Genomic DNA, 15,000 nt, shown 5'->3' on the forward strand with positions numbered 1-15,000 from the left:
GTTCACTGATATCTGCTTGACTGCATAAAACCTGATGAGGTGCCTCTGATGATACCACTTCTGAAGCATCTGTGCAAGTAATTTTACTATCACTATCTTCTTGTGTATATTCTATTGAAGTTTCATGGATATTCGTGTTTTTAGATTTATCAGAAATATGAAAATGAGGTACTGTCACAGAGAAATTATGCTTTTTGTCTTCTGCTGATGAGTTACATGGGAATGATTCAGCCAGACTTAACTTATTCTTATCTTCTAATTTCTTTGTGATGTCTGTTGGATCTTGATCAGAAGACTGGCATTCTTTGTCAAAAGACAGCTCCTCATCTACTTCATGGTCAAGATAAATCCAACTGTCCATAAATAATGAAGTTTCTTCTTCATCTTCTAGAAAAACTTGAAAATAACACTTGGAAAAATGGCTGCAATTCCTTTCTTCACTCTGAAAGAAAACAAAACTTAATTTTCAAACTACTTCTTTTTATTCTGTAGATTTAAAAACTTCAGATGATACAATTTTCCTGAACAAGGATAAATAGAAGCTGCTCTAGATAATTCTAGAAATATATACCAAAAATCTTACATGAAGTTAAATGCTATACGTAGTGAGTATGACCACTGTTTAAAAGCTATTCATACAATGAGGATACAATCAGATTATTTATTCCTAAATGAGGAGTGAGCACATCATCTGATATGTAAAAAAGCAACAATATACGATGGAGTGAGAGAAATGGCTCAGATGGCCCAGGGGGGGGGGAAGGAAAAAAAAAAAAAAAAAAAAAAAAGGATGGAATGGGCACTGAGAAAGACAAAGGAAACTCCCCTCTCAGTGGTCTGATAAAGTGAGAGGGGGAGACATAAATAGAGTGGACTAGCCAACCATGAAAAAGGAAACTACCTTCATTGATAAGGTGAGAGGGAGAGATGTAATTAGAACAGGATAGCCAACCATCATCACCAACTGTCTCAAAATGGATGGTGAGTGTTTAAATTAACATTTACCATCAGCTAAGGGTTACATAAAAAATTTATCTGTAAGTCTGGAATGGATTAATCCAATTTACATTATTTCTTATGGGAAAAAAACTATTCATCATTCATATAGCCTTCTGGAATGGATATGCATGACTAGTAGGGTTCCACTGTATGTGTTTTTGAGAATGAAAGTGATATGAGCAGGGAAAAGCAGCAGGGAAAGGCTAACATAGAAACAACAAATGGACTTTAGCAGTTTGCAAGCAGGTGTGGTTGTGTAGTTAATAACGTTTGACAAGATGTGGAACTGAGGAATTTTGTTTGTGGCCACCCCCATGTAAGAATAAAACAATATGGAAAAGAAAAAAATATCCAAAAACATCATTTCACACCTTAAATATATTACAAACCTCCATTTCTATGACGATCACTATTGAATTGCAATCATGACTTCCACAAATAACTTCTACAGTATGGTCACAAGATGCCCACTGCCTAACTGCATACACCTGCTGTAGAGCAAGAAAACAAAATCAAGATGTTATTCAATACAAAGCAAAAGTGTTTGTTCAACAGTGAAAAGACTAGAATGTGTATGAATAAAAACTTAAGGAGTACAAACAGTCATGCAAGTTGATGAGCAAGGCAAGTATAGTGTATATTTACAAGCAGATACTAAAGTAATGATGACTTTGAAATATAAATACAGAAGAATCAGTAATCTTGTAAGAAAGTCAATGCACAAAATTAAAGTAAATAAAATAAATAAATAAACATGTGATAATAATAATAATAATAATAATAATAATAATAATAATAATAATATAATAATAATTTCCATGTAACTGATAATAGATATATAAGCTAAAATCAAATAAATTAACATAATGCCCATAAAAAATGCAGTATGTGATACAAGACCAATTTGTTCCATAATGGAGCTTGTATCTCAATTATTTGCTCTTAATTCAAAAAAATGTTCCCTATTGGAATAAAAAGTGTCTTAGAAAAATATCTACTTTTCAGTGGTAGGCTATATAGTGGTAACTTGGAGAACGAATGCTTTTGAGTATGAACAACTTGGATTACGAACAAAAAAAATCGTGTTTTTTTTGCATTGGAGGACGAACTTTGCTTTGGAGTGCGAACAATAACAAACGCGGTCAACAGATTGCGCGCAGCACTGTGCAATCAGCTGATTGCATGCTGGGGCACCACGCTGCCTCAGTGTCTCAGGAGTGTTGTTTCGTTGTTGTTTTGTAGTGCCTGGGATAAATTACATTAAGTGTTTTCAGTTATTAAGATCATTGCCTAGCGTAGCAGCACACTTGGTCACGAGACATACAGACAGACGTACCGAAGATTCTAGAAGATCCGAGGGGAAGAGAGAGTATCCAGCTCATGAATTAAAAGCCTTAACCTTTATAGCCCATCAGGCACGATCGTAGCTCTTACGTTAGAGCCTTTCAAGCATGATCTTGGCGCTTTTCAGAAGCCGCACTCCTTTATGCTGCACAGTTTGTTTATGCTTGAGGCTATCTGTCATATATCGAGGCCTGTCATTGGCCCATTGTTTTCAAGATGGTGGACACTTAGCCAATCATGTATCAGCTTTTACAAGGATATGTTTGTGTAGGTGTGAGGGCGCCAAGCGTGAGGATGATGAGAGTATTTATGTCAGTATGCTGTATTTTATAATTTTTTATGTATTTCTTGGTGAGATATATGATATACAGTACATATATTTCCGTGGATAAGTAAGCACTTCAGAAACATATTATGATGCATGACAATACTGGAATTGTTATTGGTTTAGATAAGAGTGCGTAATGCTGGCTTGATGGAGTCTGCTGAGGAGGAGGTGTTGATGCTGGGTCATGGTCAAGACAGCTCCTGACCACGACGGCCCCACACTATGGACTACAGCGGCCTCAGTTTCTATTTTACCCATAAGATGGTTTTAAATTATACTTGTTAATAGAGCATCTTATACTAAGACAGATTGTATTGATAAATCAGTCGCTCCCCACTCCCTAATCCCTCCCCCTCCTTCCTCACCCAGTGATAGGTACTGTACCACGTAGTACCATACGTGAGCGCTTACTTTTAATCACCGCAATAATGTTATCGTGTAATGTTTATCAGTAAATTGCATACTTGTTGATACAATGTCTTAAAGGTAAGATTGCAAAACATAATATTAAAACATTCGGTATTTAGCCAAATGGCACTTCTGGCTGCTGCAGCAAGCCAGCAACAGTCATCGTCACCTCATAAAAACACAATGGACTATCGCGTGCCTCTCAGAAATTTTAAAATCATCTTATGGGTAAACAAAACCTTGAAATGCATATGTGTATATAACATTTTCTGCTTAGAAATGCATGTTTTCTTAACTCTTTCAATATTTACAGAAAGTCGTGTTACACCCTGGATATGTATATGCACTATATGCGCAAGGTACACCGGTGTACCAATACGTTATGGTTTTTAACACTCCATACTACAAAATAGGAACGCTGAGTTGCCATCCGCGGTTAATGTGTTAACATAATGAAAGAAATAAGAGGACAATAACCTAAAATTTGGTGTGGGGTCGTCATGGTAAACACGGGGCCGTTGGGGTCGGGGGGCATCTTGACCAGGAAACGTTGGCGCTTGTTTCTGACTGCGAAGTTGAATTTTCATAATACAATTTTCTTACTTCCCTGATTTATTTTCCATAATGAATGCAGTATATCAAAGAAAAACTTATTGGCTTATATAAGAGTGTGCGGTGTTGGCTTGATGGAGTCACATGAGGATGTGGTGACGCTTGTTTCTGACCACGAGAAGTTGAATTTTCATTATATTACATTTTGCTTACTTTCCTGCTTTATTTTCCTATCTTTTTTAGTTATAGCATAATAGTAGTAGTAGTAGTATATATAGTAATATATTCAAGAAGTAAGAAATTAGGGGAAAATATTTTTTTTTTTTGGTCTTGGGAGGTGGTTTGGAACGAATTATAATTAGTTCCATACGAATACATGTATTTTGATGCTTTGGAGTAAGAACATTTTGGAATAAGAACAAAAGTTTGAGCAGATTAAGTTCGTATTCCAAGGCACCACTGTACATATTTTTCGTCAATGAAACTGAGGGAGATCTCTAGTAATACTGTTCTCTAGACAAACAATGTTTCTGATCCACCACCGAACACTAATAATTTAATGTTTCCAAGGAAGCTATAGTTCCATACAATTGAGGCGAATTTAAGCAAAGTAAGGATATGAGTAGTGTACATGTCATCTTGAAATCACAAGAACAGTACAGTGTTGTTTGCTCAAACTGAAAACCACACCACCTAAGGCTGGATTCACTAACACTGCCGACTTAAAAATTGTGCACAACCCCCCCCCCCAAAGAAAAGAAAAAAATAATAATGATAATAATAAATAAATAAATAAATAAATATGAGGTCTGTGCAATGCACTAAAGCTTTCTAAGGGTCACCATCTTGGATACTTTTTTCTCAGTTCTGTTTCACTTCTCTGGCGGCAGTCTCTGCTAGATGACATTAGTGAAATTAGTGCATGGCTGACATTCTTCCTTCAGCTAAAAGTAGTGCATTTTGATCAAGGGACATTAACCAATCACCAGCTAGAAGAAATAAATAATGTGTCATAATCACATAATAAAAGAGACAGTGGAGCCCAAAACAGGTTACAGAGCAACTCAGCCCATTAACTAATCACCTATACCAACTCGGACCACTATGTATACCAACACAGCCCATTGTGTGTATCAACATTATTAATGAAAGAAAACATGATCTACAAATTATAAAACATATGTTTATTACTTCATTAATGTTAATGAGCTAAAAAGATGGGAATCACAGTCACTTTCATACATTATTACAGTGGCGCCTCACAATAATGACGGGTTGTCTGTTACTGAGAATGGTTTCTCTGTGAGACCCTTAAACATCCTCTTTCCCTTTTTTGATAATTTACTTTCTATCAATAACACAAAAAAATATTTTGAGAATTTAATCCATCTTATTCTACACTCAATGTTGAAATAAAAGTTCATTGTTGTTCAAGAAGTGTACAGTAATAAAAAGTTGTCTTATCAAGAATGGATGAATTAAATATATAACTTACTATTTGGCATAATTCCCATGTGGTCCAGTGGTATCCTTAACAAGCATTTAATGACTGCCTGGAGGACATTAAAGAGGTGACAAAAGAGGGGAGAAAGACAAGGGATTGTCAGAGTCAGAGCAGACTACCTTCACACTATTGCCACCTCTCCATAGATCATGGGCTTGCCTTCTTTCTCTAATGCCACTCCACCCTCCTTACCCTCTGTCTCTGTCTTTCTTTCTCTCCCTCTGATTTCTATATAAATTGGTGTTTCTGAAATTACTTCTGAAATTCTTCTATCTTTCTTTCAACATCGCTGTTGAGGTAAAAATTAAGGTGTGTTCTCTATAGAAAAGTGTTTCCCTATTCTAAACGTGGCATCTTAGTAGGGAAGTACGACCCTGCCGAGTGTTGCTGGCCACTGGGCCCCAAAACTTCACAGGCTTGCACCTTAAACAGTCTTGCTATAGAGTATTGTCCTGCTGCAAACTTGCCATATGGCCACCCTCACAGCTAATCTAAGGCAATAATCTACAACATGAACAAGTACAGTGGTACCTCAACATACGAATTTAATTAGTTCTGTGACAATCGTTGTATTAAAAAAATCGTATATCAAATAAATTTTTCCCATAGAAATTAATGGAAATAGAATTAATTCGTTCTTGTGATACAAATTTCCTCCCCCTAAAAATCAACATGCTTTAAATACCAACCAAATATAAATTTAATATAAGATAAATACAATGTTTATTGTATGCATGAAATAAATATACAATATTGCCCAAAATAAAAAACTTAACCCGCAAAACTCGGGACACGTCGATAGATGTTTAGGCTTTTTACGGCTATATTCTTCCCATTTTCTTTGCTTGTGAGCTGGCAACACTCATCAGGAGTAAACATATGCTCTACGTCACTGTGTCACCAACGATGGATGGTGGGAGCGACACTGATTTCATGGTGTCTGATTTCACCACCTCTCCCACACGCCTTACTTTTCTACCTCAGATCTCTCACCATGTTGCGGGGAGACAACATTTGAGAGAGAGAGAGAGAGAGAGAGAGAGAGAGAGAGAGAGAGAGAGAGAGAGAGAGAGAGAGAGAGAGAGAGAGAGAGAGAGGATACAAGGGGCCCGTTTTCTATCGCTCTAGCCAAGGCTGCTGAACCCGATTGGATGCAAGGCCACGCACGCCGATGATACCACCTCATTCAACCTGTGATATTTTGGTAAATATGACATCTAGAGACTTCTGGTATTTTGCATTGCAAAGAGGAAGAGTTGCTTGTGGGTAGAACACCATTCGTACTCACTCATTTATTGAATTTCTAAGTGTAATCAGTATGTGAATACAGGCTATTTTGTGTGTTTCTCGCCAAACGTTTACTTTTGGGACCCAAACCTTAGGAAAAAATACACACTGCCGAGGAGCACAGACACATACATGCACAAAAGATGAACAATGATACACAACGCAGGATAGCCGAGCGATCGCTGCGCCACCTACTGATGGCCATTTGTATCTTAAAAATATCTTCGTATTTCAAGGCGTAAATTTCAGGACATTTTTTTGTCTATCAAAAAAATTGTATGTTGGGCATTTGTATCTTGAGGTATTACTGTACTTCAGAGAGAGAGAGAGAGAGAGAGAGAGAGAGAGAGAGAGAGAGAGAGAGAGAGAGAGAGTTGTTTACGTAATTTTCGATACTGCGCTGATGAAACAATTTTTTCTTTATATCATCTAAAAAAAGTAAAACCTAGTCCACTTTATACTAAATTACCTTTAGTCAAAAGAAAAAAGAAATGAAATTGTAGACTTGCAAAGACCAGTAAATGAAGACAAAAAATCAAATGACTGGAGAGTTTTAGTTTTAGAGCACAGGCAACCCCCGCTTAACGAAGGTTCACACAATGAAATTTTGCTACAATGAAGGTTTCCTTTTAATACCATCTGCTCGTTTAATGAACACCAAACTCACTCTAACGAAATTTTATCCAAGTAATTTTTTCCAAGTTTGAAACCCCCGCCGTATCACGAGAGCCGACAGGCTTTTGAATACACCAGCGCCTCTCGTGGACAACAAGCGTACCTAGTTCAAAACAATAACAGCGTCAGCAGCAGCTCGTCTTCCCTCGCTCAACATGCCACCAAAACGCCCTGCAATGTCGCCTAGCGTTGCTAAGACGACCAAGAAGTCTCTTACTCTCGAAGTGATGCTGGATATTATTCACAGACACGAGAGAGACGAGAAAACTAATAGTATTGCTTCCCACCATGGCTTGACTCCATCTACTGTCTACCATTTTCAAGTCAGCAGACTCTATTAAGAAGGCTGGTGAGATCATATCTACCTTGCAAGTTAAAAGAATCACATCAACTCGTGATTCTGCAATGGATAGAATGGAAAGCCTTGTGGAAATGTGGTACATAAGTTTTGTATGTGATACAATGATGCGTCTTTTACTTATATTCAAAAGGTTGCCAGCTAGTGTATTTCCCGCTCCACTCTCCCTCCCTTCATAAATCTTAGATCATCGACATCATAAAGTTACTTACATACATACATTAGTGTACATTATAATGCTTTAGTCTTAAATTAAACTGCTTAAATGTTTAACTTTGTAATTTTTACTTTCATTAATCCATACAGCGTCAGAGACGTACGAGATACGTCGGCTACTCTGAGCGAACCGGGCGTCAGAGACGTATGAGATACGTCGGCGAGCTTCCTTGTGTTTTCGGAGGTATTGCGTCCTCAAAACCTACCAGTATACTGCCATCATGCACTGTAGACATTGCTCATGCTGCCTCCTCGTCCCTGCTAACATGAATGCTTCCTGTATTTATTTATTACATATCTGAACTTTAGCAGTTTCTGCTGCCTTTAGCTCGGTGTAGCGGGAAACTGACCCCTCAATTCCTCTAATATGAACGAAGCGTAATTTCCATTACTTACTCTTACCATTTCAGAAGTTTTTGGTAACTGTTACATTGTGGTAGTGAAAACTTTGTATGACATAAATAAGAATTTTCCAATCACTTTGTTAAAAGGAAAAACAAGTACATATTACTCGGAAAATATTTTCACCACGAAAGGCAACACTCCATCACGATATCTCGTGTCTATTTTTAGCCACAAACACTCCCAAACAGCAAAACATGACATGTTTTTCTTTCAGTTCAGGAATGATATTATGCATGTGTCCAACTAGGGGATCGACTGGTGAGAAACGAGGAAGCGAATAAACTAGTCACATAAGGCTTTGCTAAGTTGCTAACCTTAGCGCAAAAACATCTTGCACCAATTAATACCACTTCCAGTCAGTTCTGGGAGGAATGACTGTCATTTTAATTTGTTTCACATCATTTAAGAGTGGTTAAGCAAAAAAAAAAAAAAAAATCCATGATGTGGCCAGCACTGGCGAAATCACAAAGTCTCAGATCTGCTGACACTGTACGGGTTAAACCTTTTACTGTACTATGATGCACTCTCGCTTTGTTTACTCTCAATGGAAGCTCAAGTCAGGGGTTAAACTTGTTATAATTGATTCGTTTAACGAAAATTCGCTTAATGAAGGGTTTTTAGGAATGTAACCCCTTCGTTAAGCGGTGGTTGCCTGTATATTGTCTGCACTTCATATGCAGCACTCTCTCTCCCTCTCTCTCTGTGTGAAAATTTCTTTATCTTCTCTTGTCCAACAACATTCAAACAGAAATGCATATGTAGCAATTCATGGCAGTGGCTCTCGCTCTCGCTCTCTCTCTGTGTGACAGTTATTATTCTCGCTTGCCCAACAACATTCAAACAGAAATGCATAACTAACATTTCACTGGGACAGGCTGCAGGTCTAACAAGCCTGGAACCACAATCACCATGAGTGTCCATCCAGTGACCCAACAGGCAAGCAGTCGCCACTCTCCACCTACTGTATTTCCTGTCTCATAAGACGCACTTTTTTTCCTGAAAAATGCCCCCAAAATCACCCTGCGTCTTAACACTGGAAGGTCAAGTTGATAGGGGTGTCTGAAAAGCTCCAACACCAGGAATGACATAGAAACACTCACACTCAACAAACATACAATGTAATCCTATAATTATCATTTACTTTGATACTACACTTTGTTTAATGAAGGTACAGTATACGAAGATATCTATTTTGATACTGCACTTTTTCTGACGAAGGTAACAAGATATTTACAATACCAATTGTTATGAAGTGAATTGGTTGTTTTGATGACTCACCAACGCCATCTACACACAAACATGCCAACTAACGGTATCCTAGCAGACGTCGCAACTCCCCTTGCCTTCCCTGTCATTCAGCAGACAATACTCCTCCAAGAATGGCATCAAAGCAGAGAAGGAAGGCCTATACTGTCGGTTACAAGCTAGACGTTATTGAATATGCAAAGCAGCATGGCAACAGAGCAGTTGAGAGGCACTTCGGATCACCACCAACCAAAAAAATGATAAGAGAATGGAGGAAGCAAGAAGAGGAATTAAAGAAAGCGAAAAAGAGGAAACATGGACTACGTTATAAGGAAGCAAAATTCCCACAACTAGAAGAAATCATGAAAACATGGGTAGACGACCACCGAAACAAAGGATACTCCGTCTCAACGAAGATGATAATGGAAGAAGCAAAGAGACTGGCAGCAGAAAGAAACATACCAGCAAATGAGTTTACTGGACCATCATCTTGGTGCTACCGCTTCAAGAAACGGAACAATCTGAGTATGAGAGTGAGGACCAGGATTGCACAGAAATTGCCTGCAGAATACGAGGATAAAGTGCAAGAATTCCACAAATATGTGACAAATGCTAGAAAAGAGATAAATTATGAAATGGGACAGATCGGCAATATGGATGAAGTACTGTTGACTTTCGATGTCTCATCAAACAAAAGTGTTGAAAACAAAGAAGCAAAGACAGTGACAATAAAAACAACTGGTCATGAGAAATCTCACTTTGGCCTGCTGTGCAGACGGCAGAAAACTTCCACCACTACTTATTTTCAAACGGAAAATTATGTCTAAAGATAAGATCCCAGCTGGTGTTCTTGTTCATGTGCACCCTAAAGGATGGATGGATGAGGTTGGAGTTCAACTGTGGCTTGAGAAGGTCTGGTCACAACGTCCTGGTGGTTTGTTGAAGAAACCAGAGTTACTAGTGTGGGATCAGTTTAGAGCCCACAAAACTGAAGCCACAAAGAAAAAACTCCAACAATTAAATACGAAACAAAGTCATTTCAGGTGGTTTAACATCACAGCTACAACCCTTAGACGTCTGCATCAACAAGCCCTTTAAAGGTTTCGTGCGTGAGGAGTGAGGCAAGTGGATGGCTGCTGGTAACCATGACGTAACGCCAACAGGACGACTCAAAAGACCATCTATTACACAAGTCTGTGAATGGGTGAAGACGTCATGGGGTGCAGTGAAGGAAGAAGTTATAGTCAGATCATTCAAGAAATGTGGAATAAGCAATGTGTTGGATGGAACTGAGGATGAATTTCTCTATGAAGACCGTGACGCCGATGTAGATGACCCAGATTCAACTACGGAAAGTGACAGCAGCAATGAACACAGTAGCAACAAAGAATTCGCAGGATTTGAGGATCAATAAATGTCTGCAATTTGTTATTTTGTAACAATTATTTTAGCAGTATTTATTTTATAAAATTTTGTTGATATTTTGAAATAAAGCAATATTTTGATGCTGTTATTGGTGCTGTAGAGTCGCCGACTTGGAACTGATGCTCAGGTAGGTTGTAAAACCCTCAAAACTTTTCTTACCAAAAATTGCTTAGCTAATTATAGAGTGCGTCTTACCAGTTGTAGCGTCTTATGAGACGGGAAATACGGTAATTACAAGTTTTGTAAATTGTAGATGAACAAGTTACAATGGTATCTAATATAACTTTTTTGGCTTGTTTATCGTGTCATATGTGTATTCGTTTGCAGTCACTTTTTTTTTTTTTTTTACGTTATGGCCTATAGCGCCTGTAGGCATACTTGAAGAGTATATGTGGGAAGCGCTGTTAAGCTTCCGCCCATTTGTGGCACAAGGAATTTTATTTATAGTGGTACCCATATTAGGGCCCATATCACTTCCCAAGTGCATTTTTGGTGTAACCACCTAGAACCTGGATATCATGGTGACATGTAGGTAATATTAAAACACTCAACAAATAGCATAGCATCAAAGCAGTATGTGGTGGGATTTGAACCTATGCGTGGATGTCTGCCCCGATCCCACACTCACCACCTTATCCACTACGCCACTGTCTCACTTGGAAACTATGGATTTGTTGGTTGGTTGGGGAGAGAGAGAGAGAGAGAGAGAGAGAGAGAGAGAGAGAGAGAGAGAGAGAGAGAGAGAGCCATAAATTGGTTAGTATCTGAAGTTTGTTATTGAGCAAAATCCGTTACTGCGATGTCTGTTATCATGCAGCTTCACTGTATATGTATACAAGTGAAATAAAGGCAATTCTTACATTGCACTGTCACTGTCAGTCAGTCTCTCTCTCTCTCTCTCTCTCTCTCTCTCATCTCCATTTCTTTTTAGAGATTTTCGTAAAACTTTTGATGTTGCCTTAGAGATTTTAGTGAAACTTTTGCTGTTGCCTTGGAGATTTTGGTGAAACTTTCGCTGCTGCCTTAGATATATCAAAAGGTTTTGATAGAGTCTGGCAAAAAGCTTTGATTTCAAATCTACCCTCCTACAGTTTATATCCTTTTCTCTGCAACTTTATCTCAAGTTTCCTCTCTGACCATTCTATTGCTGTTCTGGTAGATGACCACTGTTCTTCTTCTAAATCTATTAACAATGGTGTTCCTTAGGGTTCTATCTTGTCACCCACTCTCTTCCTACTATCTATTAATGACCTTAACTAAACTTCTTGCCCTATCCACTCCTATGCTGATGATACCACCCTACATCTTTCCACATTTTTTTTTCAGAAGACCAACAATTCATGAAGTCAACAGTTTCTGCAGGGATGCCACAAAATGCCTGACTTATGATCTTTCTAAAATTTCAGTTTGGGGCAGAGAAAACTTAGTAGTGTTCAATGGTTCGAAAAGTCAATTCTTCCACCTATCAACTCGACACAACTTTTCAGACAACTACTGTATTTTACGGCTTGCAAGACGCTGCATCTTGGAAGACGCACCTTAATATTTGAAAGAAATTTCTAAGAAAAAAATGTCATTCTCATACAAGAACACATTCACCATATACCCAACCACTAAACACAAAGACATCAGAAGCAAGGAGTCTGCAAGACACTATTGTTTCAGCACTCATTACAAATTTGCTGGAGCATTCACCACAAATTTAAATCTATGTAAATAAAAACACCATAGGTAAATACATACATACAGTGAAACAGTCCATCTCTTCTTGTTTTAGTGGCAGGTGACAGCATGTATTGGACGTATTGTTTATATTACGGAATCACTTGTCCGATCGCCGAAACCGAACGCATCAGTGATGCAGTTCGTATTTATTTTATTTTGCAATCGTGCTTCACAAGCTTTTATCAATGTGAATATTATTCACAAGTGGAGTTTTGACTCTTACTTGAATGAGTAAGCCACTTGGATGTTCTATTAACCCCATCGTTACCGACCCGTCAACCTTATGTAAACAAGACCAAACCGACTGCTCACGCACTCCTCCACATCGTCCGTGCGGTAGCTTCTTCTCACAAACACCCTGTTCACACTATATTATTTATTTTTGTCTTCTATCAGAGAAACCCCACAACATGTCATTTGAGTAAAAAAAAATATGCAGCACGTGTGTTGGTCCAGAGACACAGAGCAGTAATCACATCTTTCCCCATGAATAACTGAAAACAGTGTAGATTACTCATAGCACTAGCTTCATGATGTAGAATAATACTAGGATGTACATCAGGAAAATCAGTGTTACCTGTAGGTAGAGGGTTAGGTCTGGTGTCAGAGAATGAATGGGTCTGAAAGAAGTGTGAAATCTGTTTGTCTACCAGCAGCTGTGGGGGGTGAGGCAGGAGGGCTGCATGACAGACCACTGCTTGCGGACAACGTCTCAATACTCTCGTCGCTGCTGCTAGCATCACTCTCTACATCACTGATAGCTTCAGGATCAAACAAAGTATCATCACCTTCCATTGAGTCATCAGACCCCTCAAATTCACTTATTGTTCCACTATCATATTCATCTTCATTGTCAGTTGTAGAGACATCCATAATTGCTAAGTACCGTATTTTACGGCTTGCAAGACGCTGCATCTTGGAAGACACCCTAATATTTGAAAGAAATTTCTAAGAAAAAAAAAAAAAAAAAAAAAAAAAAAAAGTTATTCTCATACAAGAAAGGATTCACCATATACCCGACCACTGAACACAAAAACATCAGAAGCAAGGAGTCTGCAAGACACTATTGTTTCACCACGCATTACAAATTTGTTGGAGCACTCACCACAAATTTAAAACTATGTAAATAAAAACACCTTAGGTATATACATATACACAGTGAAACATCTCTTCTTGTTTTAGTGGCGGGCGACGGCATGTTTTGGACCTGTTGTTTACATTATGGAATCACTTATCCAATCGCCGAAACCGAACACGTCAGTGCTGCAGTTTGTATTTATTTTATTTTGCAGTTGTGCTTCATAGGCTTTATCAATGTGAATACAATTCACAAGTGGAGTTTTGACTCTTGCTTGAATGAGTAAGCCACTTAGATGTTCTAATTATTAATAAAGGTATAAAGGCACCTGGCATGATGTCTGTGCGTTCGTGTGCATGTATGTGTGTGTTGCAATGAGACGAGAGAGCGGCCCGTTTTCTCCACATGCTGAGTAGGCTGCAGGAAGGATTATGGTATTGGAAATACTTGTAACACCTAAGTACTGAGTTTACATAATATAAAAGGCTAAATTAAATGGTACTTAAGCTAACATCATAATGTAATGACTCAACATACAAATCCAAGTTGCTATCTGTCAAGTGTTCAAGCTCACTTGAGGTTGGATGCTGCCTTACAATACAACATTCATCTTGGAAGACGCACTAGTATTTTTCAGGGTATTTTTTAGGAAAAAAAGTGCGTCTTGTAAGCCGTAAAATATGGTAAATCCGTGCGTGCTACCACAAAAAAACTTCAGGCAGCACTGAAAAGAAGCTAGAGAATATCGCATTGCGGCACTCGACAAGCATGTGTTGCCATACGTAGGTCAGAAAATATGATGTATAAAAAAAAATAATATGATGATTGGTCTTCACAAATTACGTCACAGCACTGACAATAACTCATTGGTCAAAGTTTATGACGTTTCAAACCGTCCCACAAATGGCTGCCGCCTTATGTTTGTAAACACAGACACTTGCCACCACGTGGGTAGAAATAACCCAGAAACCGAGGCCTTGAGAGCCCTCAATACACACAGCTTATAACCGTGGCATGTGCGTGTCACGGGGAGTGCGCTCGGTTCCTGGTGCGTGAACTCAGCCGTGACACGCACGTGTCACAAAACACACATCCGGTACTGAAGGGGTTAATAAAGGTATAAAGGCACCTGGCATGTGTGTGCATGTATGTGTGTGTTGCTATGAGACGAAGGAGCGGCTCGTTTTCTCCACATGCCGAGTAGGCTGCAGGAAGGATTATGGTATTGGAAATACTTGTAACAGCTAAGTACTGAGTTTACATAATATAAAAGGCTGAATTAAATAGTACTTAAGCTAACATCATAATGTAATGACTCAACATACAAATCCAGGTCACTATCAGTCAAGTGTCTAAGCTCACTTGAGGTTGGGTGTTACCTTACAATACAGTAACACTCCGCTTAACGAACAGGATAGGGGTGTCAAAGCTGTTCGTAGAGCAGAAATTCA

General features: G+C 38.5%; 2 protein-coding genes across 5 annotated transcripts in view; both read right to left on the minus strand.

The window, feature by feature from the left end:
* LOC123498209 overlaps nucleotides 1-15,000 on the minus strand; it is a 42,885-nt gene that overhangs the window by 7,208 nt on the left and 20,677 nt on the right. The window lies entirely within an intron of this gene.
* LOC123498119 overlaps nucleotides 1-15,000 on the minus strand; it is a 26,532-nt gene that overhangs the window by 2,043 nt on the left and 9,489 nt on the right. For 3 of the 4 annotated variants that reach the window (XM_045245284.1, XM_045245282.1, XM_045245281.1), the window contains 2 exons: nucleotides 1,389-1,490; nucleotides 1-442 (listed from right to left, as the gene is read on the minus strand). The exon at nucleotides 1-442 is cut by the window's left edge and continues 2,043 nt beyond it. In XM_045245284.1, the coding sequence (XP_045101219.1) occupies nucleotides 1-442; nucleotides 1,389-1,394 (448 nt within the window). In that variant the 5' untranslated portion in view covers nucleotides 1,395-1,490. The remainder of the gene's footprint in view (nucleotides 443-1,388; nucleotides 1,491-15,000) is intronic. The other variant, XM_045245283.1, reaches the window with a different exon arrangement.

This window comes from Portunus trituberculatus, chromosome 47 (assembly GCF_017591435.1).
Source record: "Portunus trituberculatus isolate SZX2019 chromosome 47, ASM1759143v1, whole genome shotgun sequence".
Taxonomy (NCBI): domain Eukaryota; kingdom Metazoa; phylum Arthropoda; class Malacostraca; order Decapoda; family Portunidae; genus Portunus; species Portunus trituberculatus.